The sequence below is a fragment of the Aulonocara stuartgranti genome (assembly GCF_965226115.1).
Source record: "Aulonocara stuartgranti genome assembly, chromosome: 3".
NCBI classification, from domain to species: domain Eukaryota; kingdom Metazoa; phylum Chordata; class Actinopteri; order Cichliformes; family Cichlidae; genus Aulonocara; species Aulonocara stuartgranti.
Window position 1 is genome coordinate 13,813,210 of NC_138941.1, and position 24,172 is coordinate 13,837,381.

Genomic DNA, 24,172 nt, shown 5'->3' on the forward strand with positions numbered 1-24,172 from the left:
TCGGGTCGGAGCAGCAGAGATAATGTTGAAAAGAGAAAAACGACAGCAGCAGCAGCTCGTGACAAACAAAGCCTGTTTTTATTGGTGCAATAACATTAACTCTGTTAATATGCGTTTAATAAAGTCGATAATGCAGCAGCAGCTGGCTGTCACTTATAATTGCACACAAATACAATATCAGCACATTTACATGATTCAGTCTTTTAATAAGGAAAATAAATGAACGGATTCAGCTTCATCTTCCCACGTTTACATACTTATGAACAAAACGCATGAATGTTTAATAACTGTGGTTCAAACAGAGGCTGAGGAGCTGATTAAGGCCCCAAGGACATCTTCACTGTAACACTTGCAACACTTGCACTGTAAATATGAGTCCAACATGAACTGTGTTTGGACACCAAGCTCTCTTTTCACGTGTTAATTGTAAACAGGTTGTGAATTTCTGTCACGCACAGTGACAGCTCACTGCTGCCGGACCGCGCTGGACTGGACGGTGCTGAACTCAGATTTTAACCGAGCAGACAAAGCGATGACCTCTGCTCGTCTTACACTCCCTGATTTGCCACTTTGCCCTCCTCCAAACCAGAACACACTTTCTGCTTTCTTTCTTTTTTGGCTGAAGAGGCATTTTTCTCCAGTTGGTGTAGCCGACCGGCTCGCCTCCGGCCCACTCCCAGCGTCCTCGGCCCTCCCTGTCGTTCAGACCTGGCGCAACAGAGAAGATGAGCTCGTTACATTCTGCATAAAAAATGCACGGACAGAAACGTGTGGGGCTTTGGCCCTGGGCTATACGGCTCCCTGCAAACACAACATACAGATGTGCAGCGTCGGGTTTAGCTCGGTGGGTGAGCAGCTGCACACGGTGGATCGCTCAGCCCACTGAACTAAACCAGCACCCCGTCTCTGGACGACTAAAGCAGGAGTACCGGGATTGAATCCATGTAAATGGTAAATGGCCTGTATTTATATAGCGCTTTACTAGTCCCTAAGGACCCCAAAGCGCTTTACATATCCAGTCATCCACCCATTCACACACACAATCACACACTGATGATGGCAGCTACATTGTAGCCACAGCCACCCTGGGGCGCACTGACAGAGGCGAGGCTGCCGAACACTGGCGCCACCGGGCCCTCTGACCACCACCAGTAGGCAACGGGTGAAGTGTCTTGCCCAAGGACACAACGACCGAGACTGTCCAAGCCGGGGCTCGAACCGGCAACCTTCCGATTACAAGGCGAACTCCCAACTCTTGAGCCACGATCGTCCATGTAAGGATGGAGAGAACAGGCAGGGAGCAAAATCAAAACCTTCTGCCTCAATAAAACGAATCAATACTTTCACTTTGGGGACCAGATGTTAGAAAATAATGTTCTAGCAACGCTGTTGTTATTGAATTCACTTTACTAACTTATTTACATACTATGATTATATTTTTTAAACACATTAGAATTCTTTGCACTGGATACAAAAATGTTTCGTTAAACTTAACGAATGTTCCAGTCAGATGAGGTGGAGGTTGTAGTTACTTTGTGTCCAGTGCACTTTAAACTTTACATATTAAACTAAACTGAAAGTCCATTTTTACACAGTGAGTGATTTTTTATTTAGAATGCATTACAAGCAAATGAGGAGCCGGCACCATTGACACCGTTACATTTACTCACACATGTAAAAACACGACACCTACCGATCCAGAAAGGCTTCCTTCCACCAAAGTCCCACAGCCAGTCCATGTCAGCTTGAGACGCAACACTGGCCAGTGTTCCTCTAAACCTGCCGTTAGGAAGAAAAAGAAGCGCCTCATGCTCATCGTGTTTGTAATGCACAAAGTGTTTGTGGGAACACACAACTGTACCTTTCCCTGCAGGCCCTGTTTGCTTCACTCCATGTCAGCTTGCGTTCAGTACTGAGGGTGTAGCAATAACCACCATGAAAGGTGGAGCCCTGAGGACACATCTGAGCACTCACCATCTATTCAACAGGAAAGATGATTTTAGATCTGCAGCTTTTCAGTTTCCACGTGTTGTCACAGGTTAATGTGCTTGGCTTGTGTTGGTGTTGTGAAGCTGTAGTACCTGATCAGTTGGTGCCCAGGCTTTCCAGGAGACACCGTTGCAGTGAAAGAGCTCGTTGGTAGCTTGGTGAAAATGAAGGAGGCCTCTAAGTCCTGGCACACAGGGTTTGTGGACGGGGTTGCCAGCTGTAGTCTGTGACCCACAAACATTCACACAGATTATAGTGCTGCTCCACAATAATTGCAATGTACTTCACAGTGTGTGGAGCAACAGAAGGTCCAGTATGTGCACTAGCAACAGAGCTACCACCGTGTTGCTAGCACATCATGCTACCCCAAAGGTGCACACACCTGAACGACAAGAACGTAAACTCTACTGTGCTCTACATGACTCAGTGCTGCAGCTTGCCTGGACTTTATAGAGCATATATGTCTGCGTCTGTGACCCAGCATTTTGAGTTTATTTTGGATTTTGATTTCTTATCATTGGAATAATGTTACCTTGTTGTGTTATTTTTAGTTTGGGTTCGTTGAGTTTTAATCTATTTTGTTTCTTCTATGTTTCCTTGTTTTCTTTTCCTGTTTGTGCTTGTGTCTCCCTTGTCTCTTCTCATGTTTCTCTCCAGTCTGTCATGTGTTTCATGACAGACTGTCTGCGTGTTTCATGTTTGTCAAGCTCGTGGTGTCGTCTCTCCAGGTTTCCTTTTTTATTTTGAAAGTCTTGTGTTTCCCTGTTCAGTGTGTTTAGTTTTGCTTCCTGTGTGGCGTCAGGTTTGTGTCAGCTGTGTTTCCCCAGCGTTTCCACTTCCCTCATTACCCTCCTGTGTATTTCACATCGTCTGTCCATCTCGCTTCATGTTACGTCCAGTTTCAGGATGTTTTCAAAGTTGCTTTGCCTTGTTTTGCGTTCGTGTATTCAGCCTAATAAACGACTCGCTCTGTGTTACACTTCTGTGTGTGCTTTCAGGTCCAGCGGCCGTAACAACATGTGAGTGTGAGCAGCTGTTCTCCAGCTGAAGTGCTTGGTGGAGATTGAAGTGTGAATTTGCAGCAGCATGAGCAGATTCTTTCCTTTTCTTTTAAACAGATATACAAGCAAAACAAAACGATTCAGCGTTCCTAAAAGCCGAGCTGATGGAGTTCGAGGGGGAAGAAAACCCGCTGGTACTCACATGTCCCTTCGCCACGCCAGCTTTCTGAGGTTTTAAGATGTTTCTGTGAGGGTGGGACCGATGCTGTTGTGCCCCCCTGCTAACCACCTGGATGTTTGCCTTTCTGCCCTTCCTGGATGGTGAGGTGTCGTCTTCTACTTGCATTTGGATGATGCCGTGATACTGAAATTGAAGAAGCAATAGAAGTGAAAACTTTCAGAAGTCTCATTGGTAGGAGTGGGGAGTGCTACCTACTGTGTAAACGGTGTCTGTTCCATTGTGAAAAACTGATGACGGTGCAATCTGAAAGAAAAACCCAGAGCAGCAGTTTACCCACGCGCCACTGCAGAAAGATTCAACTGCAGCGATTTCATATATAATACATTCAAACAGCAGAGCTTACAGGATGTACTTACTGACTTTGCATTGCCTCTGACTCTGAGTTTCTTTTTGGGGACTCCTGGCCTGGAGATGCTGTCTCCACGGGTCCAGATGATCGAGTCTGTCCCAAGAGGAAGTTTCTCGAGGTGTATGGATCCATGCTGAGGGTACATGTTGGCCTGAATCTCCTGTCCTCCAAGAACAGGAGCCTCCTGATTCTGGTCTAGCCTGCACTGCCCTGTGGTTTTAGTTCGGGGGTAAGATAAGTCTATCCTCAAATGCCATCATGTGTGGCAAAATAATCATTTTTACCTCCTGCTGAGTCTCTGATGGTGAGCGTAGCTTTGTTGGTGCTGCCAATGACGGTGCTTTCAGGAGAGACCAGCAGCACTTCAAAAGTCTCGTCAGCCTCCTCGAGGTGATCTTGGATAATCTCAGTTTGCCACCTTCGCTTTGACACTCCTACACACAGTGTTTGTGTGTGTGTGTGTGTGTGTGTGTGTGCGCACAGGTCAGCAGTCCATCACAGTGTTTACACAGAGACATTTAATCATTCATTCACAGTAGAAAACGTAACCAGGGACTGAGTGTAGAAGCTGCACTTCCTAAGCTTCCTAAACTGTTTTGTGTGAAGGATTTAGAAACATTGTTACAGACATTTTATTTGTTTTATTGCTCAAAAGGATGAACGCACGATGTTAAAGTGCATCCAGGAAAGAGGAAACATCTGCATTATGCTTTAACACAATCCACAAACTGCGTCACTGTTTTCTTCCTCCAGCACATAAACTGAAATCAGCTGATTGTAGCACAAGTGGAACTAATAAGGGGAACAAACAGGCAGCCAGAGGAACATGAAACTACTGGGAACCGCTTCTCTACGAGGCTTTCATTCAAAACTCTGAGGAGGACCGTTAACACGTCGCACTAAGCTGTTGCTGTAATAATAAGAAATTCAGTCACAACACAATTAGAAGAACGTCATCATCAGGGTGTGTCTGTAGGGACCTGAGGTTTGTCCTTTTCTTTGGACCATTAGCGTGACTCATCTTCCACTTCTGTGTTTTCAGTTTTCAGTATTTATATTTCTTGTTTTTCATGTTTGTTTAACTGGTTCTTTTCACGTGACTGGATCCAAGCTCGTCTTTAGACTGTGGGTGAAAGACGGTATATCCGGAGGTAGCCCACACATGCTGCCTCCAGCCACTTATCATCAAACTTCCAGTGTGAAAGACACTGACACAGATCCTCACTGAACTTTAATGACCTTCTTTCATTGCCTGGACTCAAACTCTGCTCCATAAACGGGGACTTTTGGCCTGACCCTGCAGACAGACAGACCTTCTGTCTCTATTATCAAACACATACCTGGATCAAACTGGACGAGTGCAGATGGGTTTGTGAGGAAGTCCTTTCCAGCTGTTGCAGTGACCTCATTTACCTAAATAAAGACACAAGTCGCAGAACCACATGTTCATCAATCTGCATACAAGCTAAATGTCCTGTAGCTGAGTTATCACAAATCTCTTTTCACCTCAGTCATATTTGTGTAGAGCCAGTTCACAACAACAGTCACCTCATAGTGGAAACTATACGTATAACATGTCTTAGTTAACCATTGTTAGAATAAGAGAAATCATAACTACGCCTCAGTTTCAGTAACCAAATGACGTGCAAACCTTGACAGAAATATATGACGATACGGCCAAATTCCCCCGACGAACGATGTCCAGTGAGATCGTTCCCTGCTCCTCACAGGCTGACGTCTCGGTCTGCAGCAGCTCCACCCTGGACCACCTGAACTCGAGTCTGCAAAGAACGAAGTTAATACAGGACAAACTCTGCACTGTTTATTTAAAGTATTGTTCTTACAGGTGACGAGGCCCTGTGTTCCCCAGCAGGTCGGACACTGTGAACTCCAGGCTGTCTGAGACAGACTCCGTGTCCAGACTGATGATGTACACAATAGATCTCTTCTTTAGCTCCATCTGCAAGAAGCGCTGTGGCACAAAACCCCCTGCACAAAGTAAGAAGGATGAGGCTACAGGTTTCTGGTTCAAAGTTAAAGTGTAAACATCGTCCTTACCTGTGGTAATGTTTTCTAGGAAACCAAAGTGTGGTGGACGAACTATGCAGAATATGAGCTCTTCTTCTCTGCTGTTGCTGTCTCGAGCCTTCAGTTCTTGGGATGACAGGAAGATGCCGTATCGGCCATCAGCTAAAGGCTCTGCTTTCCAAAGGGGAAGCACTTTCACAATCTCAGGAGGCGACTTATCCAAAGGCCTGATCTGAAATTACACACAGCTTGATGTTGTACTAGAGATGGCACAGCGTTAGTACATTTCTACTGTGCAGTTTCCATGTCCCTCTCCTTCTGTGCACAGCTTTCAATAATGACCACAAAAGTGGTTTAGCACTGTGTGGATAAAACAGCTAACCAGTGTTTGTTTGCCTTAACTAGTGCACATGTTTCCAACACAATTATGGCACAACCACAGTATCTGTCACAGGTAAAGCCAGCCCTTATAACCTACCTGAAATATGAAGAAAACAGGCTCTCTGTGTAACTGCCCATCCAGCAGGAACCCTCGATTAGTGCTGTCTGAGCCAGTGAAGGAGAATCGGTCTATCTGTGACGGCCCCCCGTCATGTTGATATGCCACCTCCAGCTCCTCTATGTCTCTCTGGGTGAAATTAGAGCCTGTGCTCAGTGGTTCACCAGCTAAAACTAGTCTGCCATACTGTGGAGGCTGTGAAAGGACAAATGTCAGGGTGCTGGGAGGAGTGTCGGGGTCTGACAGAGACAGGTAGTCTGGACCCAGGATAATGGACGATCCCTGGGGCACCGTGAGGACTTTGTTGGAGGACAGAGATGGTAAGATACGATCCACCGTTTCCACCCCGATCTCAAAGCTGCCATTTACGCTAGTTTTACCATTGCTCACAATAAACCTGTCAAAAGAAATGCAAAGGACTGGGTGTTAGGTGTAATGTGATCAAAGTGATGACTACAGTACATCAGTCGCTAATTTACTTTTGAGGTTAGCTTTCACCAGACAGTTTAATTCGATTCAGCTCAAATCAATGTAAGATTATTTATATGGTGCCTAATCACAATAACAGTTCCCTCGGGGAGCTTTATATTGTAACGCCAAGACCCTACAATAATATAGTGAAAGCAGTGGAAACACCAACAATCATATGAGCCCCTATGAGCAAGTGCTTTGGCAACAGTGAGAAGGAAAAACTCCCTTTTAGCAGGAAGAAACCTCCAACAGAACCAGGTTTAAGGGTGGGGGTGGAGGTGACCCATGTGCTGTTTGATTCTCCACCAGTTTGGGTTATTAGTCTAACAACCAATAACTGAGTGAATCCCACTGAAATGGGATCTTGAAAGGTCTGTCTCATTAAGAAAAGCTGCAGGTCAAAGTTAAATACGAAGCATCGTTTGAAAGAGCTTTCCTTGATCTCAGACAGCGTTTCAGACTCACTGGAAAGTTTCTTTGGGCGTGCTGGCTCTGTTATCGTGAACATAAGCCACCAGGTTGGCTGCTATGTCCATCTGGCTGAAGGTAGAAATGATGATGCCAGGATGTTTCATGTACTCTATGTGTCCATGAGCAGGTGGGCTGGTGATGACGTACAGAAGCTCCTCTGGCTGGTCTGTGCCATCTGTGGCCTGCAGCACATGGGTGGTGAGAACGATGCGATCTCCACGGCTGACGTTCGCTGGTTTCACAAAGATGACGATGTTTCCTAAAAAGACAAAGTACACGGTGTGACTTCACTGCAGACACTTCCTCTCTTCAGATTTGCATTTATTACATCAATGACTAAAATATTGTTTTGTTGGACTGAGATTAGGTGGCTGTATGCTATGGGTGTATTAGGTATCGTTGCCGGTCACCAAGACTACATCAAGTACTCTCAGCAGGTTTACTAGACGATATGAATGCAGCATCACTTACAATCCCTGCTGTGACCATCACTGAAACCAACCAGCTGATCTACACCAGCAGCAGAGACCACGGTGATGCTTGGCTGCAAGATGAACAGCAACAAGGAGCAGTGTCCTCCATGGAGACTACAGGCCATCAGCTAAGGTGAAGGTAGCACGGAGGGACGTTAGCCAACTACTAAAAGGTGTGATGAAGAAAGGGGTGCCTAAGAAGCACAGCAAGCTGCCAGCATCGAGACATTGAAGTCTGCCATTTGAAGAGGTATACCAGAGAGATAGAAGGCAGGAGAATGAACCAGCTACACTCCAAGGAAACATCCATCCATGGTATAACCTCAGTGGCAGGGGAGGAAGATGAGAACACCAAGCCTGGAGACAGAGCAATACCGGAAAAACAAACAGGAGAAGACACAACAGCAATGCTCAGTGGCTAATGGATCTAATAGCAGACCACAGCAACCTTCCTATGCAGGGTCCCGTAACCATCACCGTGGCAGACATCCTATTGGCCGATAACCTGCCTCAGCACCAGGTGGAAGCTCCTGTCAGGCATCATAGCGGCTAAGATGAACAGGCACATGAGTGGGGCACAGAAAGGGGCAAGAATACCTGAGGAGTGAGCAGCCTGACCAGCCTGTGCACTGCTGATTTGACTGAAATAAAGTCTATGACTCACACCTGGATCCTGGGATCCCAAAGCTCTACAAGATCAACAGGACCCTCAGAGGCTTCATCAGGAACTCAGTGGGAATGTGAAACCATCAAGTGTTGTACCAGGGAGAAGCTCTGTCCCCACTGCTGTTCTGCACAGGCTATCAACACCTACGCCCTGCCCGTGACCACATACCCTGCTGGCATAATAAGCTGGCCAAAGGAGGAGATGCTGACATATAGACTGTCACAGGTCTGGGTCATTTCGACCCAGCGTTTTCAATTCATTTGTGATTTATTTCTATGGTTCCTGGGTTTGGCTTCCTTGGCCCTCGTGTTTCTCTTTGCCCCCTCTGTCCTGTGTTTGGATCCCAGTGGCTGGACAAAGCTGGACTGAAGCAAGCACAGAGGCACTAATCACGGCAGCACAAGAACAAGCTCTGAGTACAAGATCCATAGAGGCTGGGGTCCATCACACCGGGCAAGACCCCAGGTGTAGGGTGTGTCCAGCACATAAAGTGTGTGTGTGTGTGTGTGTGTGTGTGTGTGTGTGTGTGTGTGTGTGTGTGTGTGTGTGTGTGTGTGTGTAGTTGACTAGAATATTCCAAGATTCCTGCTATTTTAGAACATTTTTGTTATTTGTTCAAAATGATTCAGTCTGTGTCTCTCAGATCTTTCCAGTTGTCAGTAGACTTGCTGACTCTTATCTCCCACATCAGTGTTTTAAAATATTATAGTTGGTATGACTTCTGCTTACCGACACTGAGCAGGATGAACGTTCGTCATTGATCAAGAACCTACACAAGTTAAATGAAGCTGCGATACCTTTGTCTAGGTCTTTGATGGAGATCTGGAAGTGCTGTGAGGGTGACTGATTCTCTCCATCCAGCAAATGGAAGACAAAGAAATCCTGACTTTGAGCAGCCCGACGGCCTGTGTTTACATAACGTAGAAGGTTCATGTCGACCATTTCTTGGGTGCAGTTCTTCCCAGCAGCCAGTGTGACCCAGCCCTGATTCTCCTGAGATCAGATGAGACATAGTTAGGAACACAGCAAATTCCTTGGTAAGGGAGTAATGGTCGGTCACCCTTGAGTCTTAAGATGCAGATGTAAAGAAACAACATGGACTTAAAGGAAAAGAATAAAAGTGCAAAAACAGAGTTGGCAAGGAGAACAACATCCCAGGTGCCCTTATCCTTGTGATTTACAGCAGTATAATAAGTGCTGCAGACTTTTAACATCACCATCGTTTGTGTCTCAGAGACAAAAGCAGCTCTGTTAAATTAAAACGTGCTGCACGTGGATGGTGCTCCACATCAGAGGCTCTCGATGTTTAAGTTGCTTCAGACTTATTGTGTATAAATGTAACATTTAATCTCTTCTTCCACCAAACAAACTGATATATTTTATATATAATAAAATGATATTGCACTAACTTTAAGCTGAAGCAGTCCTTGGGTTGGAACACTTTCAAACATGTACATGAGCTCTGAAGGAGGGGTATCACGGTCCTGTGCGAACAGTGACGCGCTGGATATCAGTCTGCTTTCACCTGGATCCACGTCTAGGCCGGCGTTCCTGAAGGACACAAGATCGGTACAACGTTCACTTTATTTTGCACAATCGATGCTGCACCGACTTTAAACGGGGAAATGTTGGTCCAACCTGGTAAGCTGGGGCTTCTCGTCGTTCACCTGCAGCACTTTAACCGTCACCTGTTTCAGGACGTGGTGCTGTCCGTCAGTCAGCTGGATGGTGAAACTATCCTCCACACTCTCAGAGTCGTCGTGCACGTACACCACACCCACAGCTGTTGGACAGTGACGAGCACGTTGTTTTGACTCAGTTCATTTATTTAAATTATTCATTTTTGATCAAATGTGCACATTAGTGGGGTTTGTATTCGGTAACATGAGTTTATTTAAATATCTTTCATGTAGTTTTAACTTTTGTTCTGATTTAAAGGTTCCAGATTTTCAAGTCTTGAATCTTTTTGTAACTTGGCCTATATTAATATTCCTATTTACTCTCCACTCATCGCTGCATCAAGGCAAACTAATAAAACTGTTATTGTTTGTTTGAATGCACAACAGAAGACAACATGTTGATGTGCAGCTGGTTAGATATGGCTTGTTTGGATCATCTGTAGTAATTTAAAACATTTGTAAACTATTTCAGTCATAACTGAAGCTTTAACATGTAAACAATACCATTTATAAGATCCTCCACAGTAAAGGCAACCACAGGAAGCTGATGCTGGGCCTCTCGTTTCTCTCGCTCTCCACTGCTGTGGGCGACGATGCTGCCGTGTCGAGGGGGTGTGGCCACGCTAAAGAGCAACACGTTCTTGGGGATGTCCAGATCCGTCGCATGCAAGACAGACGAGTCTAGCCGCTTCATTTGTCCTTCGTGTACCTTTACATAAACGGACGTAATGACCATGTTCAACGAACAGTCATGAGTACTATGATCAATAAGAGTTGATAAAAACTTACCGTGATGTTGTGAGCCACCAGCTCTGGCACTTCATCATTTGTGGGGTTTATAATGATGTAGAAAGAGACGTGGGCGGAGCTGTGTTTGCCGTCTGATACACTGAGCATCAGGTGGTCAGCTGTTGGCTCCACCCTCTGATGTCTGGACTGCACATAGTTGACATGACCCTCAGTGATGTCCTTGTATGAAAAAGAAGCTGAGAGAAAGAGGTTGAAATAAACATCAAATACTGACTCTGTGGTCACGTACAGCGAGATGCTCACCTGTGCTCACTCCTGTGTTGCTTTTCTCAAATCCAGGACTGGGGAGGACATTTTCAATGTAGCCAAACTGAGGTGGGGAGGTCAGGCTGATGACCAGCTCGTCCAGCACTGTGTCCACGTCGGAGGCTTTCAGGTGAGCCGCAGTAATGGGGGCCGTCCCACCTTCATTCACTTTAAAGATGTCTGCTACAAACAAGCAAACAGGGCGTCGATATCAACAAAGTACATTTTGCTTTTTCCCCGAGTGACTAAAGGTGAGACGCTCACGTGTTTCTAGCGTAGGTGGTTGGCTGTCAACAGGAAACACGGTGATCTGCAGGTCGTACACGGGTAGCGTCTGCCTCAGGTGAGCGGTGCTGCTGGTCCTGACAGGACTCCCTCCACTGCAGCATAAAGCCAGCGTCTCCGTCTCTCCGTCAGAAATGACAAAGGTGACGGTGTCATGGCGAGGAGCGAGTCCGATCTCTACTTCTAAAACCACAAACGTGATAAGAACCTTTAGAGAAGCAGCTGCGTCTCTGTCACACCTCAGTAACATTTATATCATGTGAACTGATAATTTGACAGCTTGGTGGGAGACCACAGACGGGAATCAGTCGAGGGTGACGCAGTATTTTCTGCTTCCACTGAGACTCTTTGGATTATTCTTTGTTAGTGATAGTTTCTGGTTTCCTGTTCTGTGTCCACGTCTCAGTCTGCATGCTTCCTGTTTATTGTAATAGCCCCTGATGTGAGCAGACCTGGGGATGCCACCCAGAGTTTTTACATTATTCATGTTGATTTTGATATTACTGATCTTTTCTGGCCTTTTGGTTTCTGCTTTCTGCTGTATCCCCTTGTCAAGTCCGCGTCTCCGTTATGTTTCCTGTTTTACTTTCTGTGTCTCAGGTTATTGTATCAGGTTTTGCTTCCCCTGTCTCGTTAGCCCTGATTTGCTGTGTATTTAAGCCCTGTGTTTTCCTCAGTGTTGTGATGTCCACACTGTGTGTTCTGTCTGCTTAGTTTGTTTGTGTTCTCAGTTTTGCCACTTTGAGCCGTGTCTGTCTTTTCCGTAAAGAATACAAAGAACCGGATTTAATACTAACAATAAATCTAAGTTTACTTTCCGCCTCTGAGTGTCTGCACGTCGGGTCCTCCTCACCACCATCATCTGCATAATATCCTTCTGAGAAAGGAAAAAGTCTCTTTCAGGTGAACTTTTTTGTGATTTCTGCCTCTTTGGAGGCCACGTGAAACATCATTGTTTTAGCAGGTAGCTCACATAGGTCAAAAGACACAGACAGGGAACATAAACTAACAGTCTGGGTCTCAGGAGGATGTCGTCAAAAGATTTTGAAAATCTGAAGAAATTTGTGATCCAAAGACGAGACCAAAACCAGCTCTGATCAATGCTGAAACAAACATGACAAAGAAGAGCTCTGGACTGTCCTCGACATGAGAACAACAAGAGTTCAGCACCGGGTCTCCAGACGTGCATCAACTGCTGCTACAAGGAAAGATTCATTTCTTTCATTGAATTAAATACATTTCTCATATTTTCAATGTGTTTCATATATTTGAAATAAATGTGTGTTTGTCTGATTTACATATCATTGCAATATTTTACTTGTGTCTTATTCAGCGTCCCGGCTTTTGTCGGGGCCTTACATCATTATGACAGTGTTTGAGAGGCAGGTGAACCGGATGACACGAGGTGACATGTGTGCTACTGAAATTTCCAGACTGTGAGTACCGATGGCTGACAGGCACATCCTGAGGTTACATGTTTGTTACCCATGACTGTGGTTTCTAAAAGGAGCAGAATGAGACCAGGTCATATCCAATCACAGAAAACGTTGATGTTACCAAGCGTTCAATGAGAGAAACTGGTCTTAAAATATGCTTCTAAGACCATCAGTCACATGAAATTCCTGATGTTACTGTTACCATCCATCCAACAGCATCAGCCATCACATTAATGACTTGCATATATCTATAATAGGTATACGACTCTTTCTCTGTTTGCACCTGTGTGTTTATATGTGACGATCCCTGCAGTGATGTCTGCCTGGATGAAGCGATCCACCGCTGCACCTTCTCTCAGCACCACACCGTGATGCGGCTGCTGCACAATTAGGAAGGACAGGCTGCTGTTGTCGCTGTCTCTATCAGTGGCATAGATGTACTCTGCGGTGAGGACTACTTCCTGCCCCTCTGCACAGCTGAGACCTGCTTTCAAACCTGCACCGACTACTGGGACCTCATCATTGATGGGCTTCACCTGGAAATGGACAAAGAGGGTGAAGCAAGTGCAAATTCTCTGTTTTCTGTTGGATGTTGGGCATTTCTTTAATTACCATCACTTGCAAGACAAAAATGACTGAGCTGGTCCCGTCTGTTGCAGTGAATTCAATGTTGTCCTGTGTAGTTTCTGAGCTGTCATGACTGTACCTACATGACAGATGAACACAGATATGACATGGATGTGTCATCTTAACATGGAATCAGATGTTTAAAGTAATCACCTACAGAGAGGGTGAAGAGGACGGTGACTGAGGAAGAACAACAGTAAAAACAGAAGCGAAGACAATTTAAGATCCTAAAAATGAACCAATGAGTCAACAGCAAGTACAAATACTGCTATTATACAATAAGCCTGGTTTGTATTGATTGTGTTTGTTGAGGAAATGATGGAACATTTCATTAATCATGCAGAGTCCTGAGCACCAGCACCTTAAACGGACACCTTGTGCTCACAGAGGCTCCTGTTGTCACTATCCAGCAGCAGCTACACCAGGTTACTTTAGATGTTTCTATGGTAGCAAGATAAAATTGGAAACTCCAGATACTGGGATGCTGCATGGATGCTCCATTAAGACAAGCACATGACCGCATGATCCTGAGAAAGGAATAAACAGTTTCTGCAAAAGCTGGCAGTGCAAATGAAAAACTGCAGACAGAGGTGATCGGCTGTAAAAGAAGATTATATGTGCAAGATCCAGAACGCAGTGTAGGAAGACGTAATCCCAATCGTTCCTATACATGCAAGAGACATGCAAAGCATTTTAAATCGTCAGCGGCAAACAGAACTAAGATCGTCTGACCGAACGTTGTGGCTTTGCAGATCTTGCAGAGTGAAGCTTTGCCCTGGTTTCATCAGGAGGCCACTGAGATGCAGAGTCCCATGCTGGGGTTCCCTCTGCAGCTCCACCCGCAGAGCTTCTTCTGAAGAGTCTTCATCCGACAGCAGCAAGTGTTCAGGGCCAAGCCTGCACTCCCCTCCCTCATCTACGGTCAGAGGCTTGGAAACAACCTGAAGGAGAATGTAATCACGTTTATTTTATGCATTCACATTGCTGCATGTGATAAAAGATATGAATGTGATCATTTTCTTTTCCACCTGTGGCGGCTGGTTGTCCACCGGCTCTACAGTGATGTTAAAGCAGATCCCAGTGACTGTTTTACCTCGATGGTTGGTTACAGAGAGAACAAACTGGATTTGCTGGGGGTGCGGGCCGATGTCCATGATAGGAGGCATGTAGGCTACTTTCATGAAGTTTACTGCATGCTGAAAACAGGAAGGAACCAGAGTTTTGAGCCAGACCACATATGTGCTTACAACATCTACCTGACTAAGAAATAAAGGTTTACCTGAGTGAAGACCCTCAGCATTGGCGCGTTGGCGTCTTTGGTAAATTTGGGTATGCTGTCGACCAGAAACAGCCTCCCCGCGTCCGGATTGCTGCTCAGTAAGACGACAACACAAAGACAGCAAAAATTCAGACCGAACATTTCCCCACAGCAGGTTTGTGAAGCTGAGGCGACTCACCTGTGGGGACGAGCGTAAAAAGGTGGAGTAGTCACAGTAAACGTGAGCTCTCTGTCAGCTGACTGCTGGTCTACAAAGTGGAGCTGCTGCCGTGTGATGTGGACTACGTCCGTTTCTTTGAGCACAAGACTCCGACTGGAACCTGGAACCTCTTTAGGAGGTTTGTTGGGAACCGGCTCCACGTGCACCATCACCACCTCCAAACAAACAAGCAAATAAACAACAAAGAATCTGACGAGATAGGTTATGTATGCGCCCCATGTGCTGCCAGTGCACGTTGTGTGGGGCACTCTGGGCTGTGTTCCTGGACATCATGTGAAATCAAAGACAAAGGGAAGAGTTTCAGCTTCTTTTTTCATGAACTTTACAAGGAAACGAGATTTCACTGTGTTCACCTGTTTAGCCAAGAGCCGTTTAAAAACGTATCCATAGATGTGAAGCTCTCTGCTGCTACATTTAAAGGTTAGCTTAAGAATGAGGAGTATTTAGTATTTGGGGAATACAGATAAATGTGACTGAGCTGTGTCAGAGCAGCCTGGTGCTTCGCTCAATAGTACATCCTCATCCAAACTAAATTACAGTATCTTTACGGTGAGACAGTGCTACACACCTGAGCCTCTGATAGGTTGGGTGGGTCATGGAAATCAGACAGTACCACCTCAAACCAATCATCGGACACCTCATGTCCAAGATGACGATAGTAAACCTTTGACTGAGACAGGTCCTTCTGCAAAAAGTGGCTGACAGGGTAACCTGGATTAAAACCAGTACGTACGATACGACGTGGTTAGAACACAAAGAGACGCTCGGTACGATACAAGTATAAACACATGATTAATTTTCCGACCTGTTTTCCCTGGTCCAGGAATTTTCATAACCTCTCCTGACTGAGGGGGGCGGGTAATGTTAAAGAGGATGTAGTCATCACTGGAGTCCATGTCAGAGGCCTGAAGGATGGAGCCTCTCAGCAGAGCTGTGTGGCCCTCAGGGACCTCCAGCAGCATGTTGGTGATAAGAAAAGGAGGCGTGTCATCCTTGGGGAGGATCTTGATGGGGAACTTGTGCCGGGTCTGATGATGACCGTCAGTGATGCGAAAGATTATGAAGTCTTTGGTGGAGTCACTGTCGTCATGGTGATAGCAGACCACTCCCCCTTTTATGTCATTGACAGTAAACATGAAGCCCTTTCCACCTGGAATCATATCAAACAATTACAGTCAAACAGATACAGATACAGGCAGCATCCGAACCAAGACGTCAGTGCAAATATGACCAAATGGTGACGTGTGAAACTGTGCACGGGACAGATCCCACTGTGGGGGTCAAACCACTGGCTGGGTGATAACACTGTTCCCACAGACAGCTCCAGACAGACTAAGCAAGAAATGCAACAATGTTTCCATAATTTCATTTTTTCAACAAAATGGACAAAAAGATGACATCAAACAATTTTTGAACACCAACTTTCTCCGGCTTAAGTGATGGAGGAGCTCAAAGGCTCATAGGAAATGTGAACAGGTCTCTCATTTAGATTCAGCTGCGACTACACAATGACACCATTCGTTTGTTAGCATTGCAACACTTTCTGTCATGGAAATAAGTCTGTTTCTGATCGTCTGCAGAGGAATGGTTTATTTGAAGAGTTTCAGTCAGGTTTCAGAGCTCAGCACAGAAACAGCTTTAGTGAAGGTTACAAATGACCTTCTTATGGCCTCTGACAGTGGACTCATCTCTGTGCTTGTCCTGCTAGACCTCAGTGCAGCGTTCGATACTGTCGACCATAATATCCTATTAGAGCGATTAGAACATGCTGTAGGTATTACAGGTACTGCACTGCAGCTGTTTTTCACAATCTGTGTGTTTATACAAATCTCTGTATTTAATTGTTAGTTATTATTAATCTCTGGCTCTCTTCCACAGCGTGTCTTTGTCCCGTCTTCCTCACCTCAGCCCCAACCCGTCGCAGCAGATGGCCCCGCCCCTCCATGAGCCTGGTTCTTCCTGTTTTTCCCTCCCACTGGTATCAAAACGTTTGTTCATGGTTGAGTTTTCTCTGTTTTCTCTCTATTATTGTAGGGTCTTTATCTTACAGTGTAAAGCTCCTTGAGGTGACTGTTGTTGTGATTTGGCACCATATAAATAAATTGTGTTAGCACCTCTGACTGTTAGCCGTCCATGCTGCAGGCCGTCCACAGTTATGATACGAACGGCATCCAGGTTGTCGTTGTCCACAATCTGAAGCTGTTCCCACGTTATTGGACGAGACTGACCCTCTAACAGGCTGAGACCTACAAACCAAAGTGTTAATGGTTAAAATTCACGTAACTGGTCATTCTGGAGGACACCAGCAGCACCAAAGATGGAAAGATGAAATGTCTTTCTATATGTTTACAGCAAATTACAAACATCACTTTGTTTTCTTGAACACCAAAACAATAACCTGTCAGTCTATATTTTTAGTTCTAACCAACCAGAATGCTCAGGTCATGTGACAGTGATGACGTACCCATGTTCCAGGACACCCTGGGAGCGTTTGTGTCTGCAGTCCTTACAGACATGTGAACAGTAAGTGGTGGGCTCTTCTCAAAATAAAAGTCATGAACTTCAAACTCCACCTGTAATTAAACAGAAGCTTTACACACCAGGACACAAAGACATAATGCATGAAAAAAGAACAGTAAAGCTGGATGTGCTGACCTCATAATTCCTGCGTTGGTTATGAGAGAAGTTAGCAGGCTGATATCCAATGAGCATGTCATTGAGATCAAGCCACGTGAAGGAGGAGACTGGGCGAGTGTGGTCAGACAGATGTGTGATAAAGCCGTCCTGAGGAGGTGTCGTGACGTTAAACACTAAAAGCTGTTTGGGAGTTTCTTCGTCGTCAGCATCCAGTGTAGCAGTGGACAGCGGAGTAAGGATGAACTGATCGACTTCCAGAACAAACGTGGACATGTAGGCTGGTGTAGGAGGCTGGTTGGGCATTGCACCAGTGATCTGCACTGGGATCCAGGCCTGTTCAGACTTAAAACACACCAGGAGAAGAATTTTGTATCAAATGTGTAATTCATGGAAACTTAAAGTACATATAAAGTGTATAATTACCTGATATATGCTGCCACTCCTGGTGTCCTTCAGATCCAGTCTGACTGCAATGTAATCCACATGTGGAGATGGAGGGTCTGTATGTTGATACCTCAGCCCCATCACCAGGAAGTCCTCACAGGAAACTTTGGTGAGCTTCACCAGCTTCAGACCCTTCAGGCAGTCTTCAGATCGACACGTTGCTCTGGCTTTGTTGTCTACATGATGACACGGCACGTAACCATGACCAAACCATAACATCACCATCTGGATTTTGGTTATATTCAGTGTGACACCTCAAGTAACTGCCATGCCAAAGGTAAATATAATGAAAATATTGTTATTGCGTGACGGTGCTCCAAATTGGTATATCTAAAACTGATTTGACATCACAGTGAAGATGACTTTGCATTTACATAATTCAGTGTGTTCGACATTCTGTGAGCTTCAGTCACACCAACATCTGATCAGGTCATCCTGGAGTCCAGGTCAATGTTCACTTCATGTTTTAGATGTATTCACAAGAACATGAAGGCCGGGCGTCCATGAAATGCCTCGTGCACTGCTAGCTGCTCTCAGTGAAGCATAAAAATGACTTTTCCTTGTTATTTTATTTTGATTTTAGGATCTAATATTCAACCAGTGTCATGGATTACCCAGCTGCTGACGCAAATGGATGAAAGTCTCCGGCTCATCCCCTCTCCTTGTGGCTTTCTCTGGTTCCCCTGTGACCAGCTGACCGTGGGTTGGCAGATGGGTGTCGTGACTATTCAGATGGATGCTACAATCCAAGCTTGACCTGCTTTCATAGTGGAAGGAGACCACATTTCCATCCACAGCATTCGAGAGGCTGTAGAACTCGGGAACCTCCAGGGATTTTGGCCCCAACCTAATGATGGTGCACTCAGGTTCCATAATTTCTACATGGATGGCAAATACCTCCATGTATGTCTCTGTCTCTGTGAATCTGATGTCAAAGAAAAACAGACATTGACCTTCACAGATAAATAACAAACTGTGTCCCAGTAAAGAGTCTTGTAAAAAGGAAATGATTCAGAAATGTTTTTCTTCATGTGTGAAATATACAGTCTCTTTAAAAGCCTGCATGAAGGACTTCAGCAGATGTTTACCTGTACAGGCGAAGCTTGACAGTGTCTTCTGTCAACAATGGGCAGCCGTTGTGGACGTACTTTACTTCATCAGCCAGATAATCACAATCAAACACCTGTGAGGTGAAAACCACCAAGCACAACGAGTCAAAGCCATCGTCACTGAACAAACATGTTTCATCATACAGCTCAAGTTTTTCACAGTAAGTTTATTTGCAGCATTTTTGGCTCTTTTCAGAAATGTTTCCTGGGTGCTGCTTTAGCTGTCACATGTCTGAGCTGCAGATCACTGCTGTGGGTCTTCCCCCTCTACTTCCCCACAGTGTCCTGTCTAACTTTACACTATTCAACAAAGGCAAAAGAGTATATATCTCTAATTAAACAGAAAATAAATAGAAACGTGGGTTTTCTAAGACCTGACCTATAACTGGACATTTGCAGTGTAAGAAAACCACACTGAGCGGTTGGAGGTGAAACTTGTCTGAGATCAACAGAGATCAGCCTCTGGTAGTCTGAACAACACCTGAATAACATCAAAACACTGTCCATTCAGTTTTTTCTCTTCTATACTTTGGCAACCAGGAAAGATTTATTTTTTCAATAGGAACAATATGGCAATGCTATATTATTATTGTTCATTTATTTACTTTATTTTAAATTATTACAAATTGGACAATCACAGAGAAAGGGAGGAAGAGAAACAGAGGGGACAGTAAGAGAACACTGAGAAAACCTGTTGGATCACCTGTTAAAAGAAGAACAAAGAGAACAACACAGAGATGAGAGCAACAACCTGCACAGGTGTAAGTAACAGTAAATACTAAATATTGAATGTTATTGAGCAGCACACAACACGGACAGCGCACGATGTGCTTTAAGTAGCTGCTCCGTCACTCATCATGTCATAATTACTGTTTTATACAATTAAAAGAAATACTAATGGATCAAATCCACTTTTGACGTGAAATACTACAACTGGGTGTTCAGTGGTCAATAAGAAGTTTAGTGTGAAACATGACGTCCAATAACAGCTTTGCTTTTATTACCTGAGGCACCAGTTTTCCTACTCGCTGAGTTATGGGCTCATTCACTACCACCTCCAACTTGCACGAATCCTTCTGATGGGGAATGTGGAACTGCAAGTCCTCCACATGAAGGTAGGCCGATTGGCCTCGTTTCACTTTTAACCCCTTGTTGACTTTTACAAGGGAACCATGCAATGCACAGGTTATTTCAACCAAAAGCAGAGGAAGGCACATCCAGGCCAGGAGTCGAACAGCTGAACCCATTGCTGTCAGTCACAAGCCAACGTCTCGAGGATCCTTCAGGCCTGCAGCAAACAAGAGCACGATCACCTTCAGGAAAACGCTTCAGTTCAACTCTTCAGCCAATGAAAGGATCCCTGCTGGACTTTACTCTGGCTGCATGCTGATTCAGCTTCCTGGCTTTGAGCTTGTGCCAGGCGGGAGGATGAGTCAGGAACTGCAAAGGAAGTGAAAAGATTTCAGTTCAAAGCATTTCATACATGAAGAGTGTCAGTATGACCCCTGACCTCTGTGGCACCATCAGAGTGTAGGTGGGATGGTAATGGGAAATAAAGTGAACAGGATATGATGACACTCATGATGCTGTGAGCATATAATGGCTAGCTAGTCACCAAAATATTTGCAGAGTCTCCAGCGAGTTGCTTCAAGACAGTTTGATTCCCAAACCAGGCATCAGCCACTGATGATGGAAACGTTTGCCTTTATGTGTTATCAGTGCTGTTCCTGGGGACTCTGGTCCCAGACGCCTCCAGAGCATCAAGCTCTTTCAGTGAGGATCTTTCTGATGATCATCCACACCCCATGAGGCCAGATGTTCCCAGGAGCTCCAGACCAGAGTGATTAATGGTTCATTTACATTTCTTCTGTTTCTGAATGACTGCACCAACAGTTGTCACCTTTCCAACAAGATCTACAACCCTGACATCCTTTGACCAGTCTTTGGTCAGGTCCATGGTGGTGGAGAGGCTGGGGGGGAAAACACCATCATTCTGTGGACAGATGTGCTTTCTCCAGCTGCTGGGTGGACATCAGGAGTATCTGTAATGGAGCCAATCACAGCCTGCAAATCATTGGAACTTTTATATGACGTGTTTTTGGATTTGTGGGTGATGTTCTCTCCATTAAAACTAAAGATGCAAATGAGTGATTGTTCATTTCTTTCTAATTTATAAAGGGTTGAAATAATCATTTCCCCCAAGCTGCTGGTCACACATCCTGAATAAGACTGCGAGAAAGACCCCCCACCCACCCAGTGTGTTGCACTGAGTAATTATGTGCTCTACAAATGAAAACGATTGGAAACATGATGCTGATATAAACTTACACTATTGGGTCTAAATGAACATGTCAAACCAAACAAGCAGCTCCAAATGAAACAGGTGTAATAGAAGCTTTCACCTTGGACATGTTTCAGTATGAATGTTATCTCTGTCACTCCTTTGTAGCTCCATCAGTGGCACCAGAAACAAAGAGCATGAAGCTGGAGTAAACACACCGGCGCTTTCTGAAACCAGCGACACAAAGCTGTTTGTGGTTTTGGTAATTATAAGTGAGGGAACAGCAACGAGACAGCTCCAGACATGTTTGGGACACATACGCCTGCTCCTGCCAAACTTCTTTAGGACAGCTCCAGTGGGAAAGGCTTCATTAACCCAACTGCTAAATAAATTCCTACAGGATGCTTTAAACGTTTTCACATGCTGCCCACTTCAGCTTACACAGACCGTCTCATTTCTGGAGCCGTTACTTTTCCACAGTAATCAAAACAGCTTAGTCCTGTCTGACTGTCGATCAGGCTGAGGATGCAGATCAGAGCTGTTCAGTATCTGAAAGCTGATCTCAACCCTCCACATTCTTTCAGCGTGTTCCTCAGGTAGGACAGCTGTCCCAGACCTCACACACGAAGCACCTTATAATCACCCTCTGTGCAGAGAACATGCTGCAGCTTGTCCCGCATGTGTGGGAGCTGTGTGGGAAAACTGGATTTCCACTGGTCAGAGCTTTAGTGTGTCTCAAGAAAGCTTTTCTGATTGTTCATCCTCAACCTCTCGATGTAGTACTACGCATTTAAGAGGAAAAGCTCCCCAAAGTGCGCTGGTCCAGGTAAAAATGAAACATTTGTTTTGCAAAAGCGTGTGAAGTTACAGTGTGTGCTTTCTGTCCTCCTGTGTAAATATGCTCCATGTACAGTCAGCATAGATTTCCAATGATGCTGATCAGATGTATAACAACACAGAGCAGTTGAGTAAATGATGGTCCTTTATTCTGAAACTTCAGTGAAACCCAAGTATCCTCCTGAGCCTGCTGGAGGTTTCTTCCTGTTCAAAGGGAGTTTTTCCTTCCCACTGTCGCCAAAGGTCTTGCTCACAGGGGGTCACATGATTGTTGGCTTTTCTCTGTATGTATTATTACCTTACAATATAAAGCACCTTGAGGCGACTGTGTTGTGACTTGGCGCTGTGTAAATAAAGTTAAATTGATTGTTATTAGAGATGCAGTGCGCCCCTCTGTCATTCCTGGCTGTCGGTCAGAGATCTTCTCTCTGTGGTTTTATTCACCACACTGATGTAATGAATTCCTCTCATAACGATTTATAATCTGGTGCACACAATAACTATTGATGAGCTTCACAAACTGACTGACATGCTTTGAGCTCCCAGTTTTCATTTAGTTTGAACAATGCTTTGCAGAGTATATAACAGCTGTTGTTCAGAACTTTTGTTTATTTTTAAAAGATGTATTTGTTGGCTGCAGTCGTGCGATCAGACTTCCTCAGACACAGCTCAGGTCAAAGGTGCTGGAGTGGAAAAATGCTGCTGTGCTCCAAATGTTTTTCAAAACGACGACAGCCGCTACAAGATGTGTTTGCATGTCAAGTACACAGCTGTAAATATGCAGCACACATCTGTACCTGCAGACAGATACTGTGTGTTAGGGTACAGTAGCTAATGGAGCGTGATGACAGCAGTTTGCTCTGTGTGGATGCACAGAGTCTCTATAATGAAACTACAGAACCAGCCTGGACAGAGTCTGGACACGGACCTTATCCAACACCTTTGGACAGCCAGAGCTCATCACTCAGCATCAGTGTTGTGGATGAGATGGAGCGGACAAACAAAGCATGGCAGGTCAGATAACTGTCCAGGACTACATGGCACTGCATGATGCTGATGTCTGTGTGTCGAACTCTCACAGAGCTGGATGTCTCTGTGCCTGATGTGCATCAGTGTGGAGGCAGGAGTCCTGGGAAAGGTCCAAATGTTACGCTGCCTGCAGCACTTTGGGTTGATCCTCTTCCTGTTTTGGCTCTTGTGTTACAGTCCTTACACAATACATCAGCAAGACATGTTCTGTCTGCTGTCCACTCCTGAACCACAGGCTGTGGTGATCCTGTGGGATGCTGGTGGGGGACACACAACAAGCTGACATGTGGTGCGTCTCCGATAAGGTCATAAAATATTCTTAAGGTCAAACAGCATTTCATAATCCCTCCCTTAAATAAGATGAGGACCTCCCTCGTTTCTTTTCCAAGCCCAGCACACAACGCTGATGTGTAACTGCTCCATTCCTTCGTCTCATCGTCTCATCGACATAATGACGGGACCTTCAGCAGCCAGCGCTTTTTAAAGCCACGAGGGGGAAAAGGTAACGCTGTTGAAATCACAGGCTGCTAACATGTCACTGCCATTGAGTAGAGTACAGCAAAATGTCCAAGAGACTGCATATAAGTGAAGGAAGAAAGAGGAGCTCAGAGTGATGAATCTGTGCACAGCTGAACATCATGCAGGACACAGCACGAGCATGTTTTGTTGTCTGAAGCTCATCATCCTCCTTAAATGCACAGTTAGTAATAATTACAAGTTTTAATAAGTTTTATATGGAGCACGTATCCTGCTGTATTCAAGCTCAGTGCAGTCCTCAGATTTAAGGTGAATGTCAGCACAATAGCATGCACACATGAAGACAGATGTATGAAGCTAAAAAACACACAAGAACAAAAAGAGATGAAGAAGACGTGCAAGGAAACAACACAAGGTCCTCCAACAAAGATCACCACTTAAACATGTTCTTACCTGAACAGCTGGCACTTCCTTCCTTCTCCCTTCAACTGCCTCATTGAAAGAATCTGGCTCCTTTCTGGGTAACAAACTCCGCCCCCGAGAGACAAGTAGAGACGCCTTCCTCCTCTTGCAGCCAGAGTGGAAAC

The 24,172-nt window shown here is 45.0% G+C and overlaps 1 protein-coding gene across 2 annotated transcripts; it reads right to left on the bottom strand.

Annotated features, from left to right (window-relative positions):
• Positions 1-77: 77 nt before the first annotated feature.
• Positions 78-24,131, bottom strand: frem1a (Fras1 related extracellular matrix 1a). 2 transcript variants are annotated; one of them, XM_082526601.1, is made up of 37 exons: positions 24,039-24,131; positions 19,966-20,401; positions 18,941-19,035; positions 18,467-18,777; positions 17,832-18,028; positions 17,427-17,750; positions 17,236-17,344; positions 16,886-17,017; positions 15,577-15,921; positions 15,340-15,482; positions 14,730-14,926; positions 14,552-14,642; positions 14,301-14,468; positions 14,005-14,213; positions 13,258-13,351; positions 12,929-13,181; positions 11,189-11,392; positions 10,922-11,104; positions 10,658-10,854; positions 10,373-10,577; positions 9,828-9,972; positions 9,599-9,740; positions 8,987-9,182; positions 7,044-7,308; positions 6,087-6,504; positions 5,639-5,840; positions 5,425-5,569; positions 5,232-5,361; positions 4,921-4,993; positions 3,865-4,014; positions 3,588-3,790; positions 3,427-3,474; positions 3,193-3,354; positions 2,082-2,213; positions 1,862-1,977; positions 1,694-1,779; positions 78-708 (listed from the first exon to the last, which is right to left on the bottom strand). In XM_082526601.1, the coding sequence occupies exons 2-37, from the start codon at positions 20,206-20,208 to the stop codon at positions 506-508; spliced, it is 6,516 nt and encodes a 2,171-aa protein (XP_082382727.1). In that variant the 5' UTR covers positions 20,209-20,401; positions 24,039-24,131; the 3' UTR covers positions 78-505. The 2 variants fall into 2 exon arrangements, with proteins under 2 accessions (XP_082382727.1, XP_082382726.1); XM_082526600.1 differs by having other exon boundaries at positions 10,922-11,107.
• Between the last annotated feature and the right edge of the window lie 41 nt (positions 24,132-24,172).